The 25,656-nt window shown below is 39.7% G+C and overlaps 1 protein-coding gene across 1 annotated transcript in view; it reads right to left on the bottom strand.

Annotated features, from left to right (window-relative positions):
* Positions 1-25,656, bottom strand: part of LOC122788060 (low-density lipoprotein receptor-related protein 2-like) — a 1,238,079-nt gene that overhangs the window by 51,275 nt on the left and 1,161,148 nt on the right. Inside the window, exon 77 of the mRNA XM_044054982.1 lies at positions 25,047-25,100. Within this exon, the coding sequence (XP_043910917.1) occupies positions 25,047-25,100 (54 nt within the window). The remainder of the gene's footprint in view (positions 1-25,046; positions 25,101-25,656) is intronic.

Raw genomic sequence — 25,656 nt, 5'->3', positions numbered from 1 at the left:
ATTATAACACATTTTATTTGTAGTGACACAAAACTGTACTGCAGGAGCCAGACATCATTATGTCTTCCAAAATTATAATGCCTTTTTATATTTACAATTCTTAAACATTTAAGCATTTCTTATAATATAAGAATTACCTTGTCCTTGTTATATCTTAGGTCTTATACAAAGTTCAATAAATCTAAACTTATAAGCATAACATTCCTATATTACATTTGCCTTGTTTGAGAAACAGTGATAAAATGGACATTAATTTCAAGCCCTCCAATGGGTAAGGTACAGATGGAGGAGTGAAAAAATGCATACGTATTGACAGACAGTCATGAATGTTTGGTTTAGTGAAATCAAGGTGTTAAACTCCTGAGCCAAATGAAAAATGTGTTATCAGAGGGAAGACACCCTAGAATCCCCCTAAACTAAATATATTAGTTCCCGACATCATAGCACTTGTGCATGTCGGACAAGGTGCATTTTTTATTCTTTGACTGATTGATGATTTTGTGACTAATCAAAGAGTTTCATAGGTTGGTTTCAGTACAATCTGTGTAAATATATCCATATGTTACTGTGTCATGTGGTATTACATTCCAAAATCAGGACGGTGCAGTGGTGCAGTGGTAATGTTGTCGCCTGACAGCAAGAAGTTCTCTGGTTTAATTCTCGGCTGGAGTGCCTTCTGTGCGGAGTCTGCATATACTCCCTGCATTCATGTGGGGTTTTCTCCAGGTACTCTGGTTTCCTCCCAATTTACAAAGACATGTATCTAGAATGTTTCTCCCCAAGCCTCTGTTAAAAAGTGGCTTCATTCCAAGTTAGGCTTTCCCAGTAAACAAATGTTAAATAAAACATATTTTAAAAATAATCTCTATTTTTACAAAAGTTTGTGTTCACATTTATATAAGAAACTGAATTAAATATTGTGCAAGAAATATCTACTAAACAAAACTCTAATGCACAGCAATAGTTGCGAGTCAAGGAAGTTTAAACGCAATGCTGCTTAGGTCTTCTAGATGATGTGACCAAAAAAAAAAAATAAAATAAGCAAGACAAATAACTTTTTCCTTAAAAGAGTTTAACAAGTTGTACTTTAGTGCCAATACAAGTATTATGCAAAATAGGAAAGCAACTGTTAAGACAAAAAAAAAAAAATCCATTTATCAAAATCTAGATAAAGACAAAGAAAAAAAACTAAGGGTAATGCTGCTCAATGCCAGAAGTCTCAACCTCAAGATGCACGCACTCGAGGCCCTTCTCAGTATGGAGAACATCGATGTCTGTGCTGTGACAGAAACCTGGTTCAAGGCTCCTGAGAGCACCCCAGCACTATCAGGTTTTACCTCATATCATGCGTTCCGGCCACAAAACCCGGACAATACCAAGAAAGGAGGAGGGGTATCCATATTCATCAAGGACACCCACACCTCAAGATTGGTGGCATCGCACGATGCATCGGAAACCATCCAGGTGCAATTAACCATAGGCAAGACTGCTCTGCAAATTGTAGCATGTTACAGGCCACCCTCGCAAACTCAGGAACCTCACATGGCTTTCCTGAAAACACTGGAGGGGATAAATGTATCTCCAAACACCATCATACTAGGTGACTTCAACTACCCTAATATAGACTGGGAACACTACTCAAGCCCAAACACTCTAGCCCAAAAGTTCCTGGAATTCATAAACTCAAATGCCATGGAACAACTAGTCACCATCCCCACAAGAGGAGAGAACATACTTGATCTCATCATCACGAACATGGGAGCACAATGTTCAACACCAGAAGTATACCCCTCACTGGTGAGATCTGATCACAAACTAATCTCGCTGGAGGTCCTCATCCCGCCCCCACCCGAAATGAAAAAGACCACAGTAAAGAACTTCTCGAAAGCCGACTTCACACTTCTAAAGACTAGTGTGGTCTCCTTTAAGGCCCCTGAGCCGGCGGTTAACATTACTCAAACCGCTGAATCACTTACAAATGCCTTCTACCAGCACCTGCAGGGCTGCATGGATCAGGCAATCCCAAGCAAAACAAAGACTCTTTGTACCAAAGGCAAGCGTCCAGTCTGGTGGACCCCAGCCATAAACAAACTCTACAATAAAAGGAGAAAGCTACTACAAGATAGAGCAAAATCCTTAAAAGGTAAGACACCGCTGATCACTATAAGTAAAAAGCTAAGAGCTCTCATAAAATCATCCAAAGCTAATTTTGAGAAAAAATAGCTAAGGACTCTAAAGACAACCATAAAGCATTCTTTAGCTATGTCAGAAACCTAGGAGGAAACTCCCAGATATGTTCAGAATTAGTTCAAAATGATGTGAAGATTACTGATCCTACAGACATTGCCAACATACTGGCTGACAGGTTCAGTGCAAACTTCTCCCCACCCTCCCCGCCTAAAGAAGAGATATCTATACCAAATGATTGTAGCCCCCCAAACATCTCCAACGCTCAGGTGAGAACTGCTCTCTCCAAGGCAAAGAACACAGCATCCATGGGACCTGATGGTGTCCCCAGCTGTGTGCTCCATGAACTCAATGAGGAATTAAACCCACAGTTAGGACAGCTGTTTAATCTTAGTCTCACCTCCGGATACGTACCCAGAAGTGGCGCACAGCGACTGTGGTCCCACTCCACAAAGGCGGTGCCTCCACCGACCCTGGAAATTACCGTCCCATTAGCTTGACAAGCCTGATCTGCAAAGCCATGGAAAGGATCATAATGGATCTCATAAATAAAGACATAGGGAATTTGCAGACTTTGGATCCAACCCAGTTTGGCTTTGTCAAAGGCAGATCATGCCTTTTAAACTTGGTTGACTTTTTCAAAACAGTCACCAAGACCATTGACAAGGGAAAGGCAATCCATACAGCCTACCTAGACCTGGCGAAGGCTTTCGATACAATACCCCACTCGGGTATCATTGAAAAACTCATCAACTTAAATGTAAACCCATACATTACAAGATGGGTTGCAAACTGGCTGAGTGACAGAACCCACAGGGTCAGAGTTGCTGGCGCCATGTCAGACTCTAAGCCTGTCACAAGTGGTGTCCCACAGGGCTCAGTCCTGGGCCCACTCTTGTTTGGCATCTGCTTTTCTGAAGTACAAGCAAACACAGGAGGGTTATGGCTGACAAAGTTCGCAGATGACTGCAAACTGGGCGCCGTAGTTGAGAACACATCCGACACAGACATCCTTCAGAAGGGTCTCACAGAAACGGATAACTGGTGCCAGAGCCATGGCCTCAAGTTAAATGCCAAGAAATGCATAGTCATACCCTTTGGGAAAAATAAGGTTACCCCTAGCTACCATATAGGTGGCAATCCCTGAACACAGAAGAAGTTATTAGGGACCTGGGAACCCAGGTTGACAGTAGCCTTTCATTCGACACTCATATTGCTAAAGTAGTTAGGAAGACCTTCTACATTGCCCACCTTATCATGAAGGGATTCACATCTAGATCAAGGGAAGTCATAGTCTCCCTATACTCATCACTCATCAGACCAATGATCGAGTACAATGCCCCATTCGAATGTATCTGACCCGACACTTGCAGCAGCTGGAGAGGCCACAAAGTTCCTCACCAAAAGGATAAAGGGTCTCAAAATCTGTCTTATGCTGCACGACTGAAAGAACTCCAGTTATATTCAGTTGCGTGCAGCTTGCTCAGAGGTGACCTATGCCTGACATACAAGGCCATGTCAAACCCAGATTTGATGAATATGCTTCATCTCAAAAATCTAGATCCCTCAGAGCCACAAGGGCGGGTGACTTAAACCTCGACACGGTTATTAATAGGACGTGCTGGAGGGATAGATTCATCACTCAAAGACTCCCTATGCTGTGGAACAAAATCCCGGTTTATGTGAGGCAGAGCACCTCGCTGGCCTTGTTCAAGAGGAATCTTGACCAATGGATGGGAGATCGCAGATACACCCCAGGGGTTACCTCAGTGTCACTGCTCGACAGAGGCACAGCTAAATAATGGGCATAGTTTCTCCAAACTAAGGGGTGGCATAAGCCACAAAAAACTATGGGCTAGGCTTATAAATGCCCTCGGGCAGATAGCCTAGTATAAACCTATGAACCTATGAACCTAGTAAACTTACCAAATTGAAGACACATTGTTGCTGCTCATTTCATAAAGCCAGAATGATATAATCAAGCATTTTTTTTTGGTGATTAAAGTTTAATATTTTATTGAGATTTGAAATAACAGTTATGGGCAGATAAAAGAGCCTAAACAATTCTGGCAATAGCATAAATACTATGGACAGTAATGACTATGAGGTACTTGTTAGATGTTTCCTCACACTGCAAAATGTAGGATTACTTTTTAAGTTTTCCTTAAAGTAATACTCACAATTCATCATCTGTAACACTGTGTTTCCTTCTTTGCTGTGCGACTCTAATCTCATGTGTAACATTGTTACTTACTCAGCTGCTCCAGCTGCCATAATAAAGACTGTTTGCAAAGCCTTAGTCAGTGCCTTTGACTTTGTACCTTCTGCTTATTCATGGATCTGCCAAATATACCTACAATTGTGTGTTTGGGATACAGAAATCATACTGCAATGTGCAAACCTGTTCCTGACACATTTGTTAAATGTGATACAGGTTTACAATTCAGAGACCGGTATACCACCACTGTAATAAAAAGGCACCACCAGTCCATAGTTTTACACTAATGTCACTAATGATGACCACATGCAACTATGGCAGTCTAGGGGATGCAGCTATTGCTTATTAGCTATGCACACTCCCCTAGAATTTTTTGCCAGGGTTGGAATAGCAAGCTAGAGTGAGTCAAAGAATTGCTCTATCATGCTATTTGGGGAGTGAAGTGAAAAAAGTGTACGCCATCTTTTCACAACATGTAACCATTCAGTCCTATGGCAAGTGTGGGTCTTTTTGCCTCACAGCAGTAGCACACTGCAAAGCTATCCATGTGTGAGGGGAGATCAAATAGGCATGTGTGTGTGTGTGTGTGTGTGTGTGTGTGTGTGTGTGTGTGTGTGTGTGTGCGTGCTTGCATGTGTGCATGCGTGTGTGTGTGTGTTTGTGTGTGTCAATGTGCATTAGTCTCAGTGTTTGTGTGTGTTTATAGATACCTGGACAACTAAGTTACATGGGTTGGCAGGTGGAACACTAGGACAGTTGTCTGTAATAGCGCATTGTTTGATTCAGAGATAAGGCAATGAACTTCTAATGAATTATTACTCTATGTGGCTTTATCATGTCAATGAATTGCCACTACACTATTATACACCATGGAAAAGACCACATAGTACTGGTAATGATATATTTCCTGAATCCCAGCCTATGTTTCTGTTCTTGTTCTCTAACACTAACTTTGCAAGTTTATGCTGTCTCAATGCCCTTTCCCCCTCATTATAATCACATACTCGTAGGTGTTTCCCGTGGATCTGTATCATCCCTAAAGGTTTCTCAATATTTATTAACTCTTTCAAAAATGTCATCCTATATACCAAAGACCAGGCTATATTTTGAAAGAGTATAAACCCTCAGCTTTTTGCAAAACAACTAGGTTCTATCTGTGATGTCAGGGATGGAGCCCTGACTGAGATCCAGATGCCTAAGGTTCAATTAGTGAATCTGATCTCTGAGGAGTTGGCTAGGAAGAGTGGGAGAGTTTACGGCAATGACTATCAGTAATTGGTGAAGAACAATGGTGCCTGTCCAGAGGCTTGTACATACGTAAAGCACATCGGGAATTGGTTGGGGCAAAAAATTGGCCATTATATCTGTCAGTATGGTGTCAAACTGGGAACATAGGTGCTTAATTATAAGGCTATTGATCTGTGCGATCTTAAGAAGCTAGCCTTACTTTCCTATGGTCAACTTTAGCCCTTATAGTTTGCATATGAAAAAAAAAACAGAAATGGGCAGAACGAGGAAATGTTGGGCATTTACTTATTGCCCCAATCTATGAGGGATATAGCTTCATAGTTTCATAGGTGTTTACTAGCCTAATGACCACAAAGGCCTTTTTAAGCCTAGCCATGCTCTCCAAATCTCTGACAAGTTTTGGTACTATTGTTAAGTGCAAGCAGGGGCTTGGGAGATGAACCACTTACAAGCATGAGGGACGAACCATTTACAGGATGCCTATGCACATTAGAAAGATAGGTGCCAAACCAAGGATGAGTTTCCTATTCCCCATCCAATTGTCCAAGTTACACTTGAATTGGGTTAGGGAGGAGCTCTGCTTTACATGGATGGGGAGTCTGTTCCAGAGAAGGGGTTGTTTCTGGGATACATAGCTGTCTCTCCAGCAGGCTATTTCTATCAAAGACAAGGTTTAAGGCTGTAGAATTGGTAATTCTGGTGCTGTTTGTTTTGCAGATATGCAGGAGGTCTATCAGGGTGGGGTTTAACAATGTCTTGTACAGGATCATAGGAAGTTACTATGCTAATAGCCCTGGGGCCCTTACAAGTCTAACCAAGTTCTACCCTTATTTCCAGGACCAGCACCTATTGTTCCTATCCAAGAGGGACACAGATGGAACCCCCGGGGTGAATTTATGATTACCCATCTAATCATCCAGATTACATTTGAATAGGACCAGTGAGGTGCTTTGTTTGACATAAAGTGGGAGTCTGTTCCAAAGGTGTGATAACCTCTGGGAGACAAATCTGTCCCCCCAGCAGGTTCTATTAATGTCACATACCAGGTTAACGTCTTTAGATTGAGTACCCAATGTACCATTTGACTTGCAGATATGCAGCATTTCCAATAAAGCAGAGTCAGAGATTGCATCATATGCAAGGCAGAGATTGCCTCGGAGTAGTGTGTATGAAACAGAATAAAGTGAAAATAATTTCAGATGATCCACACAGGACAGATGCTGAAGACCTTGAATTTTTCTTTGTGAGGAACCTTTGTGGTCTCTACAACTGCTGCAGGGGCTTGGAAAAGTACACACCAAAAGTGCCATTGTAATTGATTATTGGCCTGATGAGGAAGAGTACAGGGAGGTTATATCTTCTTTTTTTCTGGAGGCAATGCCCTTACTTATGAGATGAGCAATATAGAATGATCATCTTACCACTGTGGAGACATGGGGATCAAAGGTAAGTTTGCTGTCAACCTGTGTGCCCAGGTCTCTCACCACTGAGTGTGTACTTATGGTGTTGCTATTGATGTGGTAGTTATCATGAACATAGTTCTTACCAAAAGGGATGATAATACATTTTTCTGCACTGAGTTTAAGGCCATATCTTTGGCACCAATCATTTGTTTGTGTAAGACCCTCATCATAGGTTCATAGGTTCATAAGTAGGTACTAGGCTATTAGCCCAAGGGCCTAAGTAAGCCTAGTCAACAAGGTTCCCTGGCTTACGCCACCCAAGAAAGTTAATTTCCTGTGCCCCTGTTGAGCAGAGCCACAGAAGTGATCCCTGGGGTGTATTTGCTATTTCCCATCCAATCATCAAGATTTTTCTTGAAGAGTGCAAATGAGGAACTTTGCTTGACATAGATGGGTAGCTTGTTCCAGAGTATAGGAAGGCTCTAGGACAGGAATCTATCTCTCCAGCATGTCCTGTTTATTTTGGTGCCAAGATTTAGGTCCCTAGAGCAAGTAGCTCGTAGGGATTGGGATTTCTTTAGGTGTAGCATGTCCAACAGCTCTGGGTTTAACATAGCTTTATATGTTAGGCAGAGATCTCCTTGGAGTAGGTGATATGCTACAGATTAAAGCTGGAGTTTTTTGAGATGATCAGTGTAGGGCATCTATTTGAGGCCAGTAATCCTCTTTGTGAGGTACTTCTGTGGTCTTTCCAGCTGCTGCAGATGTCTTGTGAGGTACATTCCAAAAGGGGTGCTGTGCTCTATAATGGGTCTAATGAGTGCCGAATAGAGGGGAAACAATGACCTCTTCTTAATTGGGTGAGAACCCTTTTGTGATGAGGTGTGCCACATAGAAGGATTTCCTGACTACTGTGGTGATGTGATTATCAAAAGAGAGACTACTGTCCTCCTGGGTCCTAAGGTCTCTCATCACACATTCAGCATTAAGTAGACTGCCGTTTATGTGGTAGTTCATGGGTACAGAGTTTTTAACAAAGGGGGTGACAATTCCATTTTTGGCATTGAGCTTGAGGCCATACCTCTGACACCAGGCATCTGTCTCAGTGAGGCCCTTCTGTAGGATGTCCACATCATTTGGGGAGTTGACTATGGCTCCTAGTTTGCAGTCATCTGCGAACTTCATTAGCCAGAGGCCTTCTGTGTTAGCCTGTACTTCAGAGAAGTAGATACCAAACAGGAGAGGTCCCAGGACTGAACCCTGTGGTACTCCACTTGTCACTTGTTTGAAGTTAGATTTGGAGTCTGTAACTTTGACAGTGTGGGTTCTGTCAGTGAGCCATTTGGCAACCCATCTTGTGACATAGGGATTTATATCTAGTTTAGTGAGTTTAGCTATAATTCCAGAATGGGGGATGGTATTGAAAGCCTTGGCGAGGTTAAGATAGGCTGTGTGAACCACCTTACCCTTGTCTACGGCTTTGGTGACTGCCTCAAAGAAGTTGATCGGGTTCAGAAGGCATGATCTGCCTTTTACAAACCCGAACTGGGTGGGGTCCAGAGTTTGGAGGTTACCAATGTCTTTGTTTATGAGTTCCATGATGATATGTCCCATGGCCTTGCAGACCAGGCTCGTCAGGCTAATAGGGTAATAGTTCTTAGGATCAGTGCTGGCTCCCCCTTTGTGGAGTAGGATAACTGTTGCTGTGTGCTATTCAGTGGGCACAAAGCCTGACGTAAGACTATGATTGAACATGGTGCTTAGGTGGGAAGCCAGTTCATTCTGAAGTTTGTGTAAAACGCATGTTGTCTGGTCCCATGGATGCTGTGTTTTTGGTTTTAGGGAGTGCAGCTTTTACCTGCATACATGTGATTACAGGGACTCTGCATTCTTCCTGTATAAATATGGGCCCTTAAGGGGGTGAGAGGGGGATAAAGTTAGCACTGAACCTATCTGCCAGGATGTTGGCAATATCAGTTGGTTCTGTAATTTTCATGCTGTTGTGCTGTAACTCAGAGCAGATCTGGGTGTTGCCATTGAGATTCTTGACATAGCTAGAGAATGCTTTGTGGTTGCCCTTAGAATCAGTGGCGATTTTGTTTTCATAGCTAGCTTTGGAGGATCTTATAAGGGATCTCAGCTTCTTACTGAGGCTGACAAGGGAGCTCCTTCACTCATGGGATTTTACTCTCTTTTGCAACAGTTTCTTCCTTCTGTTGTAGAGTTTGTTTATGACAGGGGACCACCAGATTGGCTTCCTTTTTTTGGAGGATAATGTCTTGGTTCTGTTTGGGATAGCACGATTCATGCACTCGTGTAAGTGCTTATAGAGTGCATTTGTGTAGGGTTCAGCAGTCGTAGCTGTATTGTCCATCTGCATGGGTATCATGAAGTTTGCCATTTCTGTCTTAAGAAGCATGAAGTTGGCTTTGGAGAAATTTTTTACCATGGTTTCCTTAATGGTGTGTGTGTGTGTGTGGGGGGAGGGGAGGGCAGGATGCAGATATCTAGGGTGATTAGCTTATGATCGGATCTGACAGAGGAGTTGACTTCAGGTGTGGAACACCAGTCACTCATGTTGGTAATGACTAGGTCTAGGATATTGCTGCCCTTGGTGGGGTGTGGATAAGCTGATCCACGACATTTGAATTTTTGAATTCCAGAAAGCGTTGAGCGAAGGAGTTGTTACATGAGTAGTTTTCCCAGTTAATGGTGGGGTAGTTGAAATTGCCCATTATTAGGGTGTTTGAATTAGGATGAACCCTAATATTTTCCAGTATATCAAGAAAAGAGGAGTAGGAATCCTGGGGCATGGTGGGGGATCTGTAGCAAGCTACAATTTGGATTGCAGTTTTTGCCCAAAGTTAGTTGCACTTGGATAACCTCGGACACATTATGCTGAGCAACTAGCCTGGATGTGTGAATATCCTTAATGAATATGGACACACCTCCTCCTTTGGTGTTCCAGTCCAAGTTAGATAGCCAAAAAGTGTGGTATGAGTTATAGCCTGGTAATGCAGGGGTGCTGTCTGGAGCCTTGAACCAGGTCTCAGTCACTGCACAGATATCAATGTTCTCCATTTTAAGGAGTGCCTCGAGGCAGTGCATTTTGAGATTTAGACTTCTAGCATTGAGTAGCATTACCCTCAATTTTTGCTTACCTGTTCCTGTTATGGTGGTAAATTTGTCATTTCAATCTTGCCTAAAAAAGGCACTATAGGGGTGGCAAGAGCCTTAGCCAGTATCTGGAATCCCAGGGGTAACAGGTGCAGGCCATCTCTGGCAAAGCATCGTGGTCTGTCGACCATGTCGTCCCAGGCAGATAGATACTGGATCCCCTTAGAATGACACCAGAAGCTTAACCAATTGTTGAAATCAATAATTTTGTCCTTGTACTGTGGTATCATTCTGGAAGATGGCAGGATGCTACTTAGGGCTAGGGTCATACCTGCCTGGGCTACAAGATCAGAGAGCTCTTCTATGTCTCTTTTCATGTAGTCCATGGAAGTACGTCGCTCACACCAACATGGACAATGACAGAGTCATATCTGTACTTGTTATGGAGTGACCTGAGTGCATGGGTTATGTGGCGGATCCTGGCACCCGACAGGCAGCTGACAGTAACCTTCTCCTTGTTTAGCCTGGTGAGTGGGACATCAGTGTGCCTGACTATAGAGTCACCTATGACTAGTGTGTTGGGTACGTTGTTTTGCCTTATGGGCTGTGGTTTATTGGCACACTGAGTCTGTGGGCTATGTGTCATTTGGGTTGTGCTGGGGGGTGGAGGTTGCTTGCGTTTATGCTTTGAAGGTCTCTGTTCCTTGAGCAGATTATTATTGAGAGCCTCTGTGAATGTTTTTGTGTTTCTATGTGTGGATTTTGGTGGTGTAGGTTGAGTGGGACTATGTGATGAGTGTGGTGTGGTGCAAGTGTTTACCTTCTCTTCTTGGTTGGAGAGAGCTTTACCTCCAGTTTGGCTAGATAACTGCATCTTTCACAGGTTGTGGTATTGGGTGGTAGGAGGAGAGGGTTGTCTGTGTACATGAGGCAATTGCTGCATTGCCCCAAGATGCCCAAAATCATCAGATAGACAGGAGAGAACACTGGGCACTGACCCTTGGACATGCCTGAATAAAAAACTACTTTCCTCTAGACAAGTGAGGAAAGTGAGTATAAGAGCTATTTTTCTCTAAGCAAGTGAGGAAAGTAAGTACAAAAACTGTATTCCTCTAGGCAAAGAGGAAGGTTGGGTGCTATAGTAATTTGTAGCTTATTTAGTGCTAACAACAAGTTCTGAACAAGTGTTGATAGGATATTGACATTGTTTGGAGATTCTATGACTGCTCCCAGTTTGCAGTCATCAGCAAACTTTGTCAGCCACAAACTTTTAGTTTTTGCTTGTACTTCAGAGAAATAGATTCCAAACAGTAGAGATCCCAGGACTGATCCCTGTGGAATACCACTGGTTGCAGGTCTGCTGTTGGAAGTGAATTTCCCTATTTTGACTGTATGTGTTCTATCAGTGAGACAGTTAGCGACTCATCTAATGATATAAGGGTTGATATCTAGCTGGGTGAGTTTGTCAATGATGCCTGAGTGGGGGATAGTATCAAAAGCCTTGGCTAAGTCAAGGTAGGCTGTATGCACAGATTTCCCCTCATGCAGGGCCTTGGTGACTGTCTCAAAGAAGTCCATCAGATTTAACAGGCAAAGATCTTCCCTCAACAGTCAATAGGAGACAAAATACAGGGATACAGGGATAGGACCTTGAGGCAGTCTGGATAGGACATGTTACTCATGCCATGTATTCTTTTATTGAGAAACCTCTATGGATGTTCCAGTTGTTAGATATGCCTGGTTAGGTGCATACCAAGGGGGGAATTGTACTCAATGATAGGTCTGATAAATGACAAATACAGTGGAATAATGACTTCATTGGACCTAGATGCCATACATCTGTTTTTAAGTTGCACAACATAGAATGAATTCCTCACTACTGCAGACACGTGATAGTCAAAGGCTAGATTGCTGTCTGTGTGTTCCTAAGTCCCTGACTACTGGGTCAGCTCTAAGGGGTGTGTTGTCAATATGATAGTTACCAGGGGTGGATGACTTCCAAAGGATACTATTATGCATTTCTTGGTATGTAGTTTTAGTCCATGGCTCTGACACCAGTTGTTTGTCTGTGTCAGCCCTTCCTGGAGAATGCTTGTGTTGATGCAGGATTCAAAAACAGCTCCTAATTTGCAATCATCTGCAAATTTAGTCAGCCAGAGGTCATTGTCATTGGCCTTAACTTCAGAGAAGTAAATGCCAAAAAGGAGCAGTTCCAGGAACAATTTCCGAGGGACCTGCTTGTGACTGGCCTCTGTGTAGAGGTGGATTCCCCACTTCTATCTTCCTGGGTCCTGTCTGTGACTCAACTGACCATCCACCAGGTGACATAAATGTTTGTACCTAATCTCTTGAGTTTGTCAATAATGCCCAAGTGTGGTATTGTGTGAAATGGCATGACAAGGTCAAGGTAGGGAGTGTGAACTATTTTGCCCTCATTCATTGCTTTGATAACCTTCTCAAAGAAGTCCACCAGGTTGAGTAAACATGACCTGTCCTTGGCAAAAACAAATTGGGTTGGTTTCAGTGAATGGAGGGTTGCTATGTCATTACTGATAATTTCCATGATAATTATTTCCATGGCTTTACATATGAGACTACTGAGACTTAAGGGTCTGTAGTTTTCAGGGTCTGTAGATGGCCCACCTTTGTGCAAAGGGATAACTGTTGCTGTTCTCCATTCATGTGGAATAAAGCCTCTTTGGTGGCTATAGTTAAGTAGTAATTCCAAATGGCCTGATAGCTCATGTTTTACTTTATTTAGAAGGCACCTTGGGATATTGTCTGGGCACACTGAAGCAGTGTTCTTGGCCTTAGAGAGAGCATTAAGGACCTGTTCCTAGTGATAACAGAGGACTTATATTAGATGGTATTTCCTGAGGGAAGGTTGAGGGGGGGAGAGAGGGGTGCTTATATGTTTTGGTTCACTATAGGTGGCTCCATTTCCAATGAGCTTTGCACACAACTGTGTATTGCCTTTGAGGCTGCAGACATAGATAAGAATGATATACCTTAAATTTGGCTTTGGTAGACTTTACTTGTCCTCTGAATTGTTTGTTTAGTTTGAGAGCACTTTTATCCTGCCAAGTGCTACACCTCATAATTTTTGCCATGGTTTTCTTTATTTTGTTATACAGCCTATTGATGTTACGATTCTACCAGGGTAGCTTGTTTTTATGAGTTAGTTCTATACTTCTTCCTGGTGGGTACAGCTGCTGCTGTGCAGCTATTAACATGCTTGTACAGGGTTTCTGTGAACAGTTCCATGTAGGCAGCGGTGTTCTCAGGGTTTATAGGGGCTTGGAATTTGGCCAGGTTATAACTTAATAGTAGGAAGTTAGCCTTAGAATAGATCCTGAATATTCCAGGGTTAGCTGGGGTTCCAGGTTTTATTTTTACTTTAAAGGAGACCATTTTGTGGTCTGATCTTATCAAAGAAGATATTTTACTAGAGGGTGTGTAGCACTTTCCCATATTAGTAAGGATCAGATCCAGTACTGTTGCACCCCAGGTTGGTGTACTGAAAATCTGGTCCAGGAAGTTTGTGTTTACAAAATCTGGAAATCTCTGTGCCTGCAAGTGTGGTGTCATATATGATTCCCAGTTAATAGAGGGGTAATTAAAGTTGCCCATGAAATATGGTATTGGGTTGGATGGTGACTGTTTTCAGGAAGTCGTAATACATGGTATAGGTTTTCTGGGTCATAGAAGGGGATCTATAGCTTGCAAGGAAATGGTATTGGATTTTGCCTATGGTGATTTGAATGTGGAGAAGCTCAAGTGCATTGTCCTGTCTGACCAGCCTTGAGGTATATTTATTTTTTATGTAAATTGAGACACCAGCACCTGTGTGTATAGTAGCTGGTCTAAATGCGTAGAAGGCATTATAGCCTTTTACTGTCAGTGTGCCTCTCTGCTGCCTTACACCATGCCTCACTGACCACACAGACATCAGCATTCTCTAGGGTGAGGTGAGCTTTTAGGGAGTGGAGTTTTTTGTTTAGCCTCCTAGCATTGAGCAGTGACACCTTTAGCATTTCTTGTTTTTGATTTGCTATGTTGGAAGTACTTTCAGTTTGGCATTGCCTAAAAAAGGCCCTATGTGGGACAACAATGTTTTAGCTAATATTCGAATGCCTAGAGGGGAGAGGTACAGTCCATCCCTGGCAAAGCAGCATGGTCTGTTGAACATATAGTTCCATGCTGACAAATATTGCTCCCCCCTTAGAATGATACCAGAAACTAAGCCAATTATTAAAATCAGTCATCTTTTGTTCATATTGTGGTATCATCAATGGAGAAGGTAAAATGCTGCTCAGCGCTAGGCTCATACCTGCCTGGGACACATATTCTGAAAGTTCCATGATGTCTCTATTCATATAGTTTAGGGAGGTACGTTTCAGGCCATTTACACCCACATGGACTATGACTGAGTCATACTGGTACTTGTGGTCCAATGCCCTGAGTGCATGCATAATATGGTGGATCCTAGCCCCTGATAAGCAAGTGACCGTGAGTTTCTGCTTACTCAGCCAAGTGAGAGGGACATTAGTATGTCTCACAATGGAGTCTCCAATGACCAGAATGTTGGATTGTGTGGTGGCTTGCTTTAAAGGCTTAGAAGTAGAGACTCTATGAGATGTGGCTGTATGTGTTGATGTGGGTGTTGTTTTGAAAGAGTGCATTCGTGATTGCTGAGGGTTTTTGTTTTATGTACTTCATCTACAAGTTATTTGATGTTTAGGAGGGTTAGATTTAAGTGCCTTAGCATATGTGGGTCTGTGTGTCTGCTTTGAATTGTGTGCAATGGGTGCAACATGTGTACTACTGACAACCTTATTGACAATAGGAGTATTTTTATGTGAGAACTTTGCTCCAGTGACATTGTGTAAATACATCTCTCACATACTGTATCAGTTTGTTTAAGAATTAACTGGTTGTCAGTAAGCAGGAGGTAATTTCTACATTGCCTCAGGATGCCCATATCTACCAAGCAGATAGTGGAAAAGTTCATACCACATGGCAACAGGCCCTTTTTTATAGATTATACAGCTGGAGTGAGAATATAAAGTAATGTCAGGAGTATCCAGTTTGCAAGTCCGGGAGGAGTGCTTGCCACAGCAAAGAAGTTGTCCTATGTGCAACTAGGTATTGGTGAAATCTCAGTGCTGCTTTTACAGGACACATGTCAGATCAGAGTTTCTGCATCTGTACAAGACTCTGCCAAACACTAGAGGGAAAACTAATAAGTAGACCCTGATGATTTATGGATAAAGTATATAGGCAGATATTCTGAAGTTAGGTTACACAGCAAGTAATCAAGCAGTAATTAGTGAAAAGAAAGAATTCAATTGTCAAGAATGATGAAAAGAGGGGAGTCACCTGAATGGCTACTGCCTGGCTGCTACTAATGCCGGTCTCACCACAGTTTCACTCTGCTGGGATACAATGCTCCTGTGCTTCTTCTTTCACCAGAAACAAAACAGTAGCACCTGACACAAGATGAGAAGCAGGACATAGGCTGTTTGATGATCCACAGTTATGTCCAAGATGATGCAATGGTCTGTAGGCTTGTTGTAGCCTTTCCTGGTAGATGCCTTGAATAGCAACTAGACCAGTTAGGAACATCAAGCACAGGCACTCACTGCCTAAGCAGAAACAGGAATCAATGCACTCTGCTTCTCTCACTGGGAACAAAAGTGCATATTCCAAGCTGTCACCTATGAAGCAATTATTAGGCTTTCTGCTGATCAGCGGTTTCCAGAGAATAATGTCCCTATGCTCCTTCTCTCACCATTAGCCAAACAGAGGCACTAATCCCAACACGACTACCGAGAGGCGGAATGTGGGCTCTAAAATAATTGGTGGTCTTGGACTAGATGTTGCAGATTTTAAAGAAAGATGGAAAAATGGGTTAATATGCTAAGAGTTGCAATGTGCACTAAGATGTTAGAGACAAAGAGGGGCTAACAAGCTTTAACTAGCTAAGTGGACAACCACTAATTTTAAAAGAGCAAGATAGATTGGAAGTGGGTGGCCACTTTGTATTCTGGGTCTATGAAATACAGTGGGATGGCCAATAAATTTAAATAGTTGAAGCGGAGTGATTTCACAAAATGATAATTCTGTGCTTACTTACAGTAGCCTATAAAAGAGGAGAGGGAAGGAGCTATGTGATCAGATTAACATAACATATTTATTAACATAAGGGTCAGGCAACTAGAAAGACAGTTAAGTTGAATACAAGTAAAACACAGTGTAAAGAAAATAAATCACTACATGCAAACTAGAAGAAGGCAATGATGCAAAATTCAAGAAAGCAAACACAATCTAACATAGAGAAGGGGTAAAACAGGGGTGAATTAGCAGTTTTTCATCCATTCATCCAAACTGCATTTGAAAAGAATAGGAGAGCTACTTTTGCTTTATGTGGAGTGGATGACAGTTCCATTCAAAGGGTATTCTCTGTTATATATACATATCCCTCCAACATGTTCTATTAATCTTGCAAAAGATAACGAGTGGGTGGTCATGCTACCATCGCGTAATAGGTCTGACAGAGTAGGGTCTGCTAAGGCTATATATGTCAGGCAGACATTGCTTCTTTGTAACCGGTATGATACTGAGTAGAGGGACAAGTCTTTGAGTTGGTCAGCATTGTCTTTGTTATTTAGACCCTTGATTTCAAGTGAAAAATACTTTGGTCACTCTAGCTGTGACAAGTATTTGGACAGGTAACTACTGAATGGGGAATTACATTCAATTGTTGCCTAGATGAAAGCTGAGTACAGTAGACTGATTACATCCCTGGATGTGGATGCCATACCTTTAGATATAAACTGTATGATGAAAAGGGGCTTCCTTAAAATAGTGGCTACATGGTGATCAAATGAGGGGGTCATTGTTAACACAGGTTCAAAGATTCTTGACTATGGGATAAACTTTCAAGGGTATGTTATCAATGTGATAGTTACAATGGAAGTCATGCCTCATGATGGATATGATTACATATTTCTTGGCATTTAGTTGTAGACTATGGTTTTGACACCAGCTATTGGTTTAGCAAAGGTTCTATTGGAGCATTTTGGTATTCTCTGGAGAGTTAATGATGGCATTAAGTTTACAATATCTGTTAATTTGTTCAGCCATAAACCGTTAGGATTTGCTTTGACTTACATAAATAAATGCAAAAGAGGAGTAGCCCAAGGATTGCGCCCTGGGTACACCTCTACTGACAGGTCCTTTGGAAGAGGTTTTGCTACCCATTCTAAATTTCTGGATTCTGTTTGTGAGCCAATTTTTTTATACAATGAGATACACAGGGATTTACATTTAACTCGGGGGGGGGGGGTATCTACAAAACCTGAGTGTCAAATGGTGTTTAATTCATTTGCAAGGTCTAGGTATGTGGTGTGTACTGTTATGCCCTCATCACTGCTTCAGAACTTTCTCAAGAAGTCAGCTAGGTTAAGTAGGCAGGATCTGTTCTTGATGAATCCAAACTGACTTAGGCTGAGATTTGTAGGTTAGCTATGTCCTTAATTATTAATTCCATAATGATCCTTTCCTTAGCCAGACAGATGAGGCTGTTCAGGTGTATGGGTCTACAATTATCTGGATCCATTGATTCTCCACCTTTGTACAAAGGGATAACTGCTGCTGTCTTTATTTATCCATGTGAAGCCTGTTTGGAGGCTGACATTGAATAACCTCTGTAAGGGGTCTGACAAGTCATGTTTCAGGCTAACCAGAGGCATACTAGTATGTTATCCAGCCCCATAGCAGTACTGCTCCTTTCTGCATGCCCCCTCCTTATTGCTTTCTGTAGGGATTGCCCATTTATGGGTTCCAGTCCAAAAGGGTAGGTTGGACAGGCACCAGGGAGGATAGAGCAAGTGACTGAGGAAAGGATCTATGATATAGCTGATGGCAGGCAACTGTCATGAGAAACAAAAACAATTTAAAAAATAAGAAAATACTAAATGATCTTTAAGACATCTCCAGCTAACCACAAAATAAACCATGACACATTAACATGTAGGGGGAAAAAGTCATACCTTTTGTCACACCTCTGAAACTAAACCACAGTGCTAATATTTATTTTATTTAACGTTTGTTTACTGGGAAAGTACAACTTGGAACGAGCCAATTTTCAGCAGAGGCCCAGGGAGAAACCCTCCAGATGCATATCTTTGTAATATGGGTGGAAACCAGAGCATGCAAAGGAAACCCACACAAACACAAGGAGGACATTCAGACTCCACACAGAGGGCACCCCAGCTGAGAATCCAACCAGAGAACCTCTTGTTTATGAGGCAACAATGCAAACTACTGCACCGCTCCGTCCAATACGTATATAGCTTTACCCCTAAAATGTTACACATGCTTACATCTTTCTTTACTAAAGATATTGTATTTATCTTTACTTGCCGATTGTATTTCCAATTTCTTGACACCATTCACTTTAAATAATCAGTCAACCATAAGCTTGCGTTTTTAATTCTAACCTCCTGTCCCCTTCATGAGGAAATAATAGAGGCCAAAGGGATTTTTTTTATTTCCTTGCTAGCATGTGGTTTACATGTTATAGAACCTACCTCTTTGAACTCAAATGTTACTATACACACTCTGCACCTTTATCCATCTTTTTCTATAAAGTGAACACTACTGCATCTCCCTTTTAAATCCATCTGAAACATGATCTGATTCAGATTCATTTATATTTCCTGCTTTCAAATTCAACATTCATGTTTAAATAACCGCTTGTACCATAACGACTCCTTCAAATGAGCAACAGGAGGCTAATTAATCCCCTTGCTACCCAAGGTCTTCTAAGCTAGGAAACCAATTGCTTCATGTTGGCATTTCTCCAAAATTGTCTATAGAATCCATACTTCATGAGATTTGCAATATCACATAAATGATGTGCATTACAAAATAAAAATAACGTAAAATATGAAAACTCTTTGATGGACAGTGAGCTACATCCTGGTGGTAGTATCAAAGGTCTGCTGTAGATGCTAATTTTATACTGCAGATTTATGAAAGAAAAATATATTTTATTTGAATTGGTATCTCAAAGTGATTTATGATTGGGCAATATCATTAAAGTTCAATTATAATAAATATAAGGTTGTTCTTTCTGGAGGTATAATACATATGAAAATAAATGTTGGAGGTACCATATTAAAGACTGTACATGATATAAAAATCTAGGCATCATAACTGGCAAGGCACTTGTATTTAAAAAACACTATCAACAATTAAGAGCAAGGACTGTGAAGAAGATCAATCTAATTCTCAGTACAGTACAAACCAGATATCCAAAAGTCTTAATACATTTGTATATATCAATGATCAGCTCATTGATTGAGTACAAACTAGACATCCAAAAGTCTTAATACATTTGTATATATCAATGATTGGCTGATTGATTGAGTACAAACTAGACATCCAAAAGTCTTAATACATTTGTATATATCAATGATTGGCTCATTGATTGAGTACAAACTAGACATCCAAAAGTCTTAATACATTTGTATATAGCAATGATCAGCTCATCGACTGAGTACAAACTAGACATCCAAAAGTCTTAATACATTTGTATATATCAATGATCAGCTGATTGAATGAGTACAAACCAGACATCCAAAAGTCTTAATACATTTGTATATATCAATGATCAGCTCATTGATTGAGTACAAACCAGTCATACAAAAGTCTTAATACATTTGTATATATCAATTTTTAGCTCATTGATTGAGTACAATTTAATGTTTTGCACATTATCACTAGCTGATTTAGTTACTCTTGAAAAGATTCAGAGTAGATACACAAAGAATGGTAGCTAACTGAACAAACTAACTTATCAAGAAAGATTAAAACGCTTTAAACTGTTCATAATTTTATACAGCATCATTAACGGAAAACCGGAGTTACCTTACAGGGCCGTAAAAGATGATGAATTAAGATCCAGTTTAAAACTTATTTTAAGAGAAAAGTCTGCTAACCAAAGATGTAGAGGTTCTCATAGATTGTTAATTGCAATAAAACTAAGAAAAGAGATTACTTTATAAATAAGTCAATTCACAAACTGTGTAACTCAATACCCCTTTATACTAGAGAATCTGTTAATTTAAATACTTTAAAGAAACAACTAGATTGTTTATGGGAAAGCATACATTTGCATGCAACATTAAGGAATTTGTATAGCCCAATTTTGGGACTTTAGCAGTTCTACTGTAACTATGTAATGCTATAGTTAAATAAAGGGTTCTATTTTTGTAGGTGTGCAAAATATATCCAAGATATCAACAGAAGGGTTGTTCACTTGTTTGAGAGATTTCTAATGGTGTATAATAAGAAAGGCAGCTTACTCCAGCTTTGTTATACTACAAAATTTATGTAAATTATGAATGTAGTTTCACAATATTTCAATACACATTAAATCAACAGAATTGCATGTATTAGATGACAAGTACCAGTGGCAACATTGTGTGCCTTAATGTTTTATATATAAGATGTCAACATTTGTTCACCTGTAGGTCACACAACTTTTATGAAATTAATGCAGTTAGGAAAATACAGCTAATCGTCATAACTGCTTTACCAAAAATGCATTTATGTCTCAGAATGTCTTCACATTCTGTGCATAGTTTATTGCCATTTTTCACCAACAACCACTGCTTGCATGTGTCACCCCAGCATGACGGAATCACACTCCATTTTTGCATTATTAATGTAAATAAGGAAAATATATCTTATTCTTCATAACTTTTTTGTAAACACTCCTTAATAACTTCATCTCTGTACATCTCATGAGGACCAATTTACTTTTCATGCTTAGCAAAGCATGTCAGCTTGTAGATATCATCTTGCTGCCTTATTTTTAGACATACAGTTGTATCAGGACTCCCAAAATTAGACTTTGAAAACAGTACGGATTGTGCTCATTTCAAGATAATAGGGCAGTCTCCCATAACAATAAGTATGCTGTTACAGAATACACAGGAATTTTGAGTTTCTGATGACTCTACTCATGAAGGAAGCAGTTTTGCTACTCCGCTTTGTCAAAGAATAGATTATGAAGTTCTGGATTTAAACCTTCTTCTGCAGTAAATGGTTCCCTACATCTGCCCTCAGGCTGTGCAGCTCTTTCTCTGATAATCTTCATTATGCTTCTAAACCCCATGCTGTCATCTTTGAACTGAACCATCACCTCACTATTAAAGACCATCTTTATCCATCTTCCTACCAGGTCACCAGTGTTTTTTTCTGTCTATTTCTCTGTCCAAACCACTGTCAACACAAGCAGTCACAGATCAGTTTGGGATATTTGGTTATCTTTTATAAGAAGCTATGAAAACTTCACTGAATTCAGGGCAATATTTAAGGGATGTACTGACTCAGAACTGAAAAATCAAATAGTTTTAATCTTTTGTTGATGTTCTGTATAATATTAATGCTAATTAGCAGCTCAAAAAGTTGCTATTACTAAATTTAAATGTTATTATGACACAAAAATTGCTTGATGGAAGCAGACATACTAACAAAATATTGTTTTTCAACTAAGCTTTTTCTTGACTACAATATACTCCATAATATTATGAGATGAAAGGAAAATGCTTTGCTCTCTTCTTCAGGATCTTCTTTTTAGTTCTTATGTCAGTTTTCAAAATTGTTGTTGCTTTCAGGTTCTGTAGTCATAACAATGCAGGTTGTTTTTCTCTGAGTCTAACAGGTTTGTATTTTTAGCCCATGTTTTTCAAACACTTTAGTTAGTCCTTAGCTTCATCTACAGAAAGTGCTTGCTCACATTAACCTTCCTTTTTAAGACTACTCCTAGTACAGTCATTTGATTATCCAGAGTTATCACATTTTAAGCTTTTCCTTTCTCAAGTGCTTGTTCATTTATGATAAAACAGCTGGCATTTCCAAAAGTTTATGTGAACTGTGGGATATGAGTATGGCAATGATTTTATTTAACCTGTACAGGTTCTGGAGCCACAAGTTAGTTTTTATTTCTTTTGATATATCATTCTTTTACTACCTCTTTAAACTGCATGCAGCCAGTTATCCTTGTTTGGCTTTTTTAGTAAACTATTTACACCTCTTATAGTTAAACATTTTCACTTGCTATACTATTTATATTCTCTCTCTTTCTGTATGTCTTTAAATTGTAACTTTTTATAGCTTTTAGCTTTTACTGCAGAAATCATAGTCCTCAGAATAACCTTTTGAACATTTGGGTTGAAGTTCCTCTATGTTAATTTCATAGCTGTATATTAGTGACTGTAAATTACTTTATTCTTATTAAGCTTTGAAAATATTGTTATTAATTTATGTTTTGCAGGTATCTCTGGCTCAGGCCATAGTTAAAGGTGATTCATTAAACAACAGCCGATTGATACAGTTATCAAATAGTAAACAAATGCTAGATGTTAGCTGTGTTTTAGATTTACTTTGGCCCTGATCTTTTTAGCTTTAGTTGCATATTTGCTGGTTTATGGTCTACTTTGTTGCTAATATTTTTTTTCATTCCTCACCCACTGCTGATAGCAAACAGCTCCAACAAGGGCAGGAATATGTACACACGTAATATACTGAAACAGTCACAAGCTAAATGTCAGCTCTACAGCTAGAGAGATTGATATATATAGATATGCAATATATGTTTTCTTTTAAGTGACATGGAAATGTAAGTAACCTTGTGAAAATTTTCTTGAAGCTGTAAAGTTATAGCTGCCTACTGATGGAAACCACAGCAATTATACTTAGGGTGTAAGAATGTAAAAGCAGGATCTGGGACTTTTCCCTTTGTCAGGAAAGCAAGAGCCATTCAAATGTAATTAGAGGATTAATTAAATAGATAAATGAACCAACCAGAAGCTGACAGCCTCATTAGTATGTAATTGTGGGAAAACCTATTTTGTTACATCTCTAGATTCCATATGGAAATGAAACCAGCTGCTATCAATTGAGAAGAAACAAAAGACTGTTGAGAAGGAACTATACTGAGGCTTAGACGTTTACATTCTCCACACCTCGTTTCTGCATTTTGAATTAGGTCAGTAATTCTTTTAGTTCAGAAATTAGCAAGTGGGGGACTAGATGCAGGATATTTTCTTGCCTGCAATATACACATTCAAAAGGCTTATTTTCTGTTTCCTGTGCAATTCATTATCTTTCTGTATAATGCAATGTCTATATAACTTAATTAATTCTTTTTAAAGTATTGTTTATTTATTCACTTTTAGAGATTGTTGACTAGTTGTCTATTTATGTAACTGTCAGTTATTAAGGGGGTATTAATTGCTAAACAGCGAGACGTTACTGGCATTCGTGTCTAGCAGCTGGACTGTTTTTCACACATATCTGCACATATAATTATTCGGCTAATTAACAAGAGTGAAAAGGTAATTGGTGAGTCCCAGGCCTAATGACCTTGGATGGTGGCAGCCTACTAACACTGGGGTAGAAGCCTATACTGCAGAAAATACTACCAGGTTTCCATAGAAATGAATATGCATGTAAACATAAGGTTTTACTGTGAGTAAGTGAGCTCTAGAAGGCACTGAAACTGAGACTGGCGAGAAAAGGGTCTGTGGAGCTAGGCTAATGACTCTTCTTAGAAGGATGCTCATTGTGAAGCCTGTTCTTGGATGTGGATGGCACATTTCCAGCATGATCTTGTGGCCAGGCTGCGCTTAGTATATTATTTAGTGATACATCATTTTTGGCTTTGTTTAGCTCGTTACAACCAAGTGACACCTCAAGGTGTTTTCAGAGTTACATCCTACTGACGCCTTTAAGCATCAAATATTGCTTCTTCATATTTACATTAATAATTCCAAAACCATGTCACATATAAAGTGTTAAAAAGATTTCATCTTAAAACTTAAATGGCAAACACAACTGTATTGATATTTGACCTCGTCTAGTGCAGGAAAAAAAATATATTAATTGTTGTTCATATAATAGTTTTTTATATTGTCATAAAGTTTGTATTTTTATAAATATCTCAGCAAACAAGAAACAAAGAATTGTTTAGCCTCATATGAAAGCTCTCAGCTGGGTGAACAAAATGCTGCTGAGAGACGTGTGTATCTTGAGTGGTTACTGAGATATTGTAAGTTGCTTACCAAATATTACAAACTTAATATTTATTGTGTTTACTGTGACTTATGAAATCCAGTTAAAGACCTAGCACCTAAAGAACACTACCATTATAAAAATAGCTTTCTGCTGAAGAGTTTCTCATTCACACATTTTTAGTAACACGTGTGGTTCCAGAGATATGAACATTTGTTTGAAATGAGAGGACATAATTTGATTCTATCAAAAAGCTAGGCTCTACCTGGGGGAAGTTACAGGGCAAACTTCCAGAGCTCCAGTGGAGGGAATGAATTATACCTGAATCTGTTTGGTACCAGTGTAATAATTTGAGAGACCATACACCTGATAGACATTCACACTGGTTAGCAATAGTGGTATTCAAACCACTGTCTGTTGGCCATCGTGCTTACTCTATTTTCATTGGTTGGTAGTGGTGGGATTTAACCCCAGTCATCTTGTCCATCATCTTTTATTTTATTTAATCTATTTGGTGTGCTAGTTTTGTACTTTGTGAGCTAAAGATGAAAACCATATTTTGTATCAGTTAATTTACCCAGTTAATTTCTATTTTGTTTATGCATTTTAAGTGATTCTAGTACTCCAGTGTGTAGACTTTCACACTGACAGCATCAGGGCAGAGGTAATCAGAAATAGGGAGCCCAAAAATACAAGATAATGATTCAGGATTCAAATCTGCCATCAAAGTGTAGATTATTGAAATCATGTTTTAGTTTCAAAAACAATGAATATGGTCACTTTACCTTAATTGGAGATATGGGGACAGCTTCTGCTTTTTCTCGAGGGTGGTGATTGATCTGTCAATGTAACAAAACAAAACAAAATTAATTAATTTTAGTTTAATTTTAATTAAAAGACAGACAAAAAAGCATTTTATCTTAGTTTAACACTAAATTGGCACTAATGCTAGGTATAAATATAGCTAAAAGTACAGTGATAACAAAGTGATCATTTCAAGCTTATTTTCCATTAAGAGGAACCTAATGTTTCTACCCTCTCCTACTTTCAGCCATTACTGTGCAAAAGAATAGGTGGTATTGAAAAATAAAGTGACAATTAAAAGACTGAGGCCTCTTATGCATAAAGGTCAGCATTTTTAAAGTAAAGCCGTAATAAATGGAAAGTGCAAATTGTGCTGCGAAGGATCTATATGTTGTTTTCAATGCAGTCATTTACATATATTTTCATCAAACTATGGAGAGATCAACCCATCTCATAACAGTTTTGGTTTAACTAACATTACAGCTGAAGGAAGAGAAGCATTTCTACTATTTTTGTTGTTCAGTATTTCCTGCAAAATGATCATATATATATTGAAACTGTTATTTTCCTTTCATTATCAACAATGATATT

Source organism: Protopterus annectens, chromosome 13.part0, assembly GCF_019279795.1.
Source record: "Protopterus annectens isolate FY-2018-M chromosome 13.part0, PAN1.0, whole genome shotgun sequence".
Taxonomy (NCBI): Eukaryota; Metazoa; Chordata; order Ceratodontiformes; family Protopteridae; genus Protopterus; species Protopterus annectens.
Note: the sequence above shows the minus strand (reverse complement) of the source record. Positions and strands in the feature narration are given on the sequence as shown.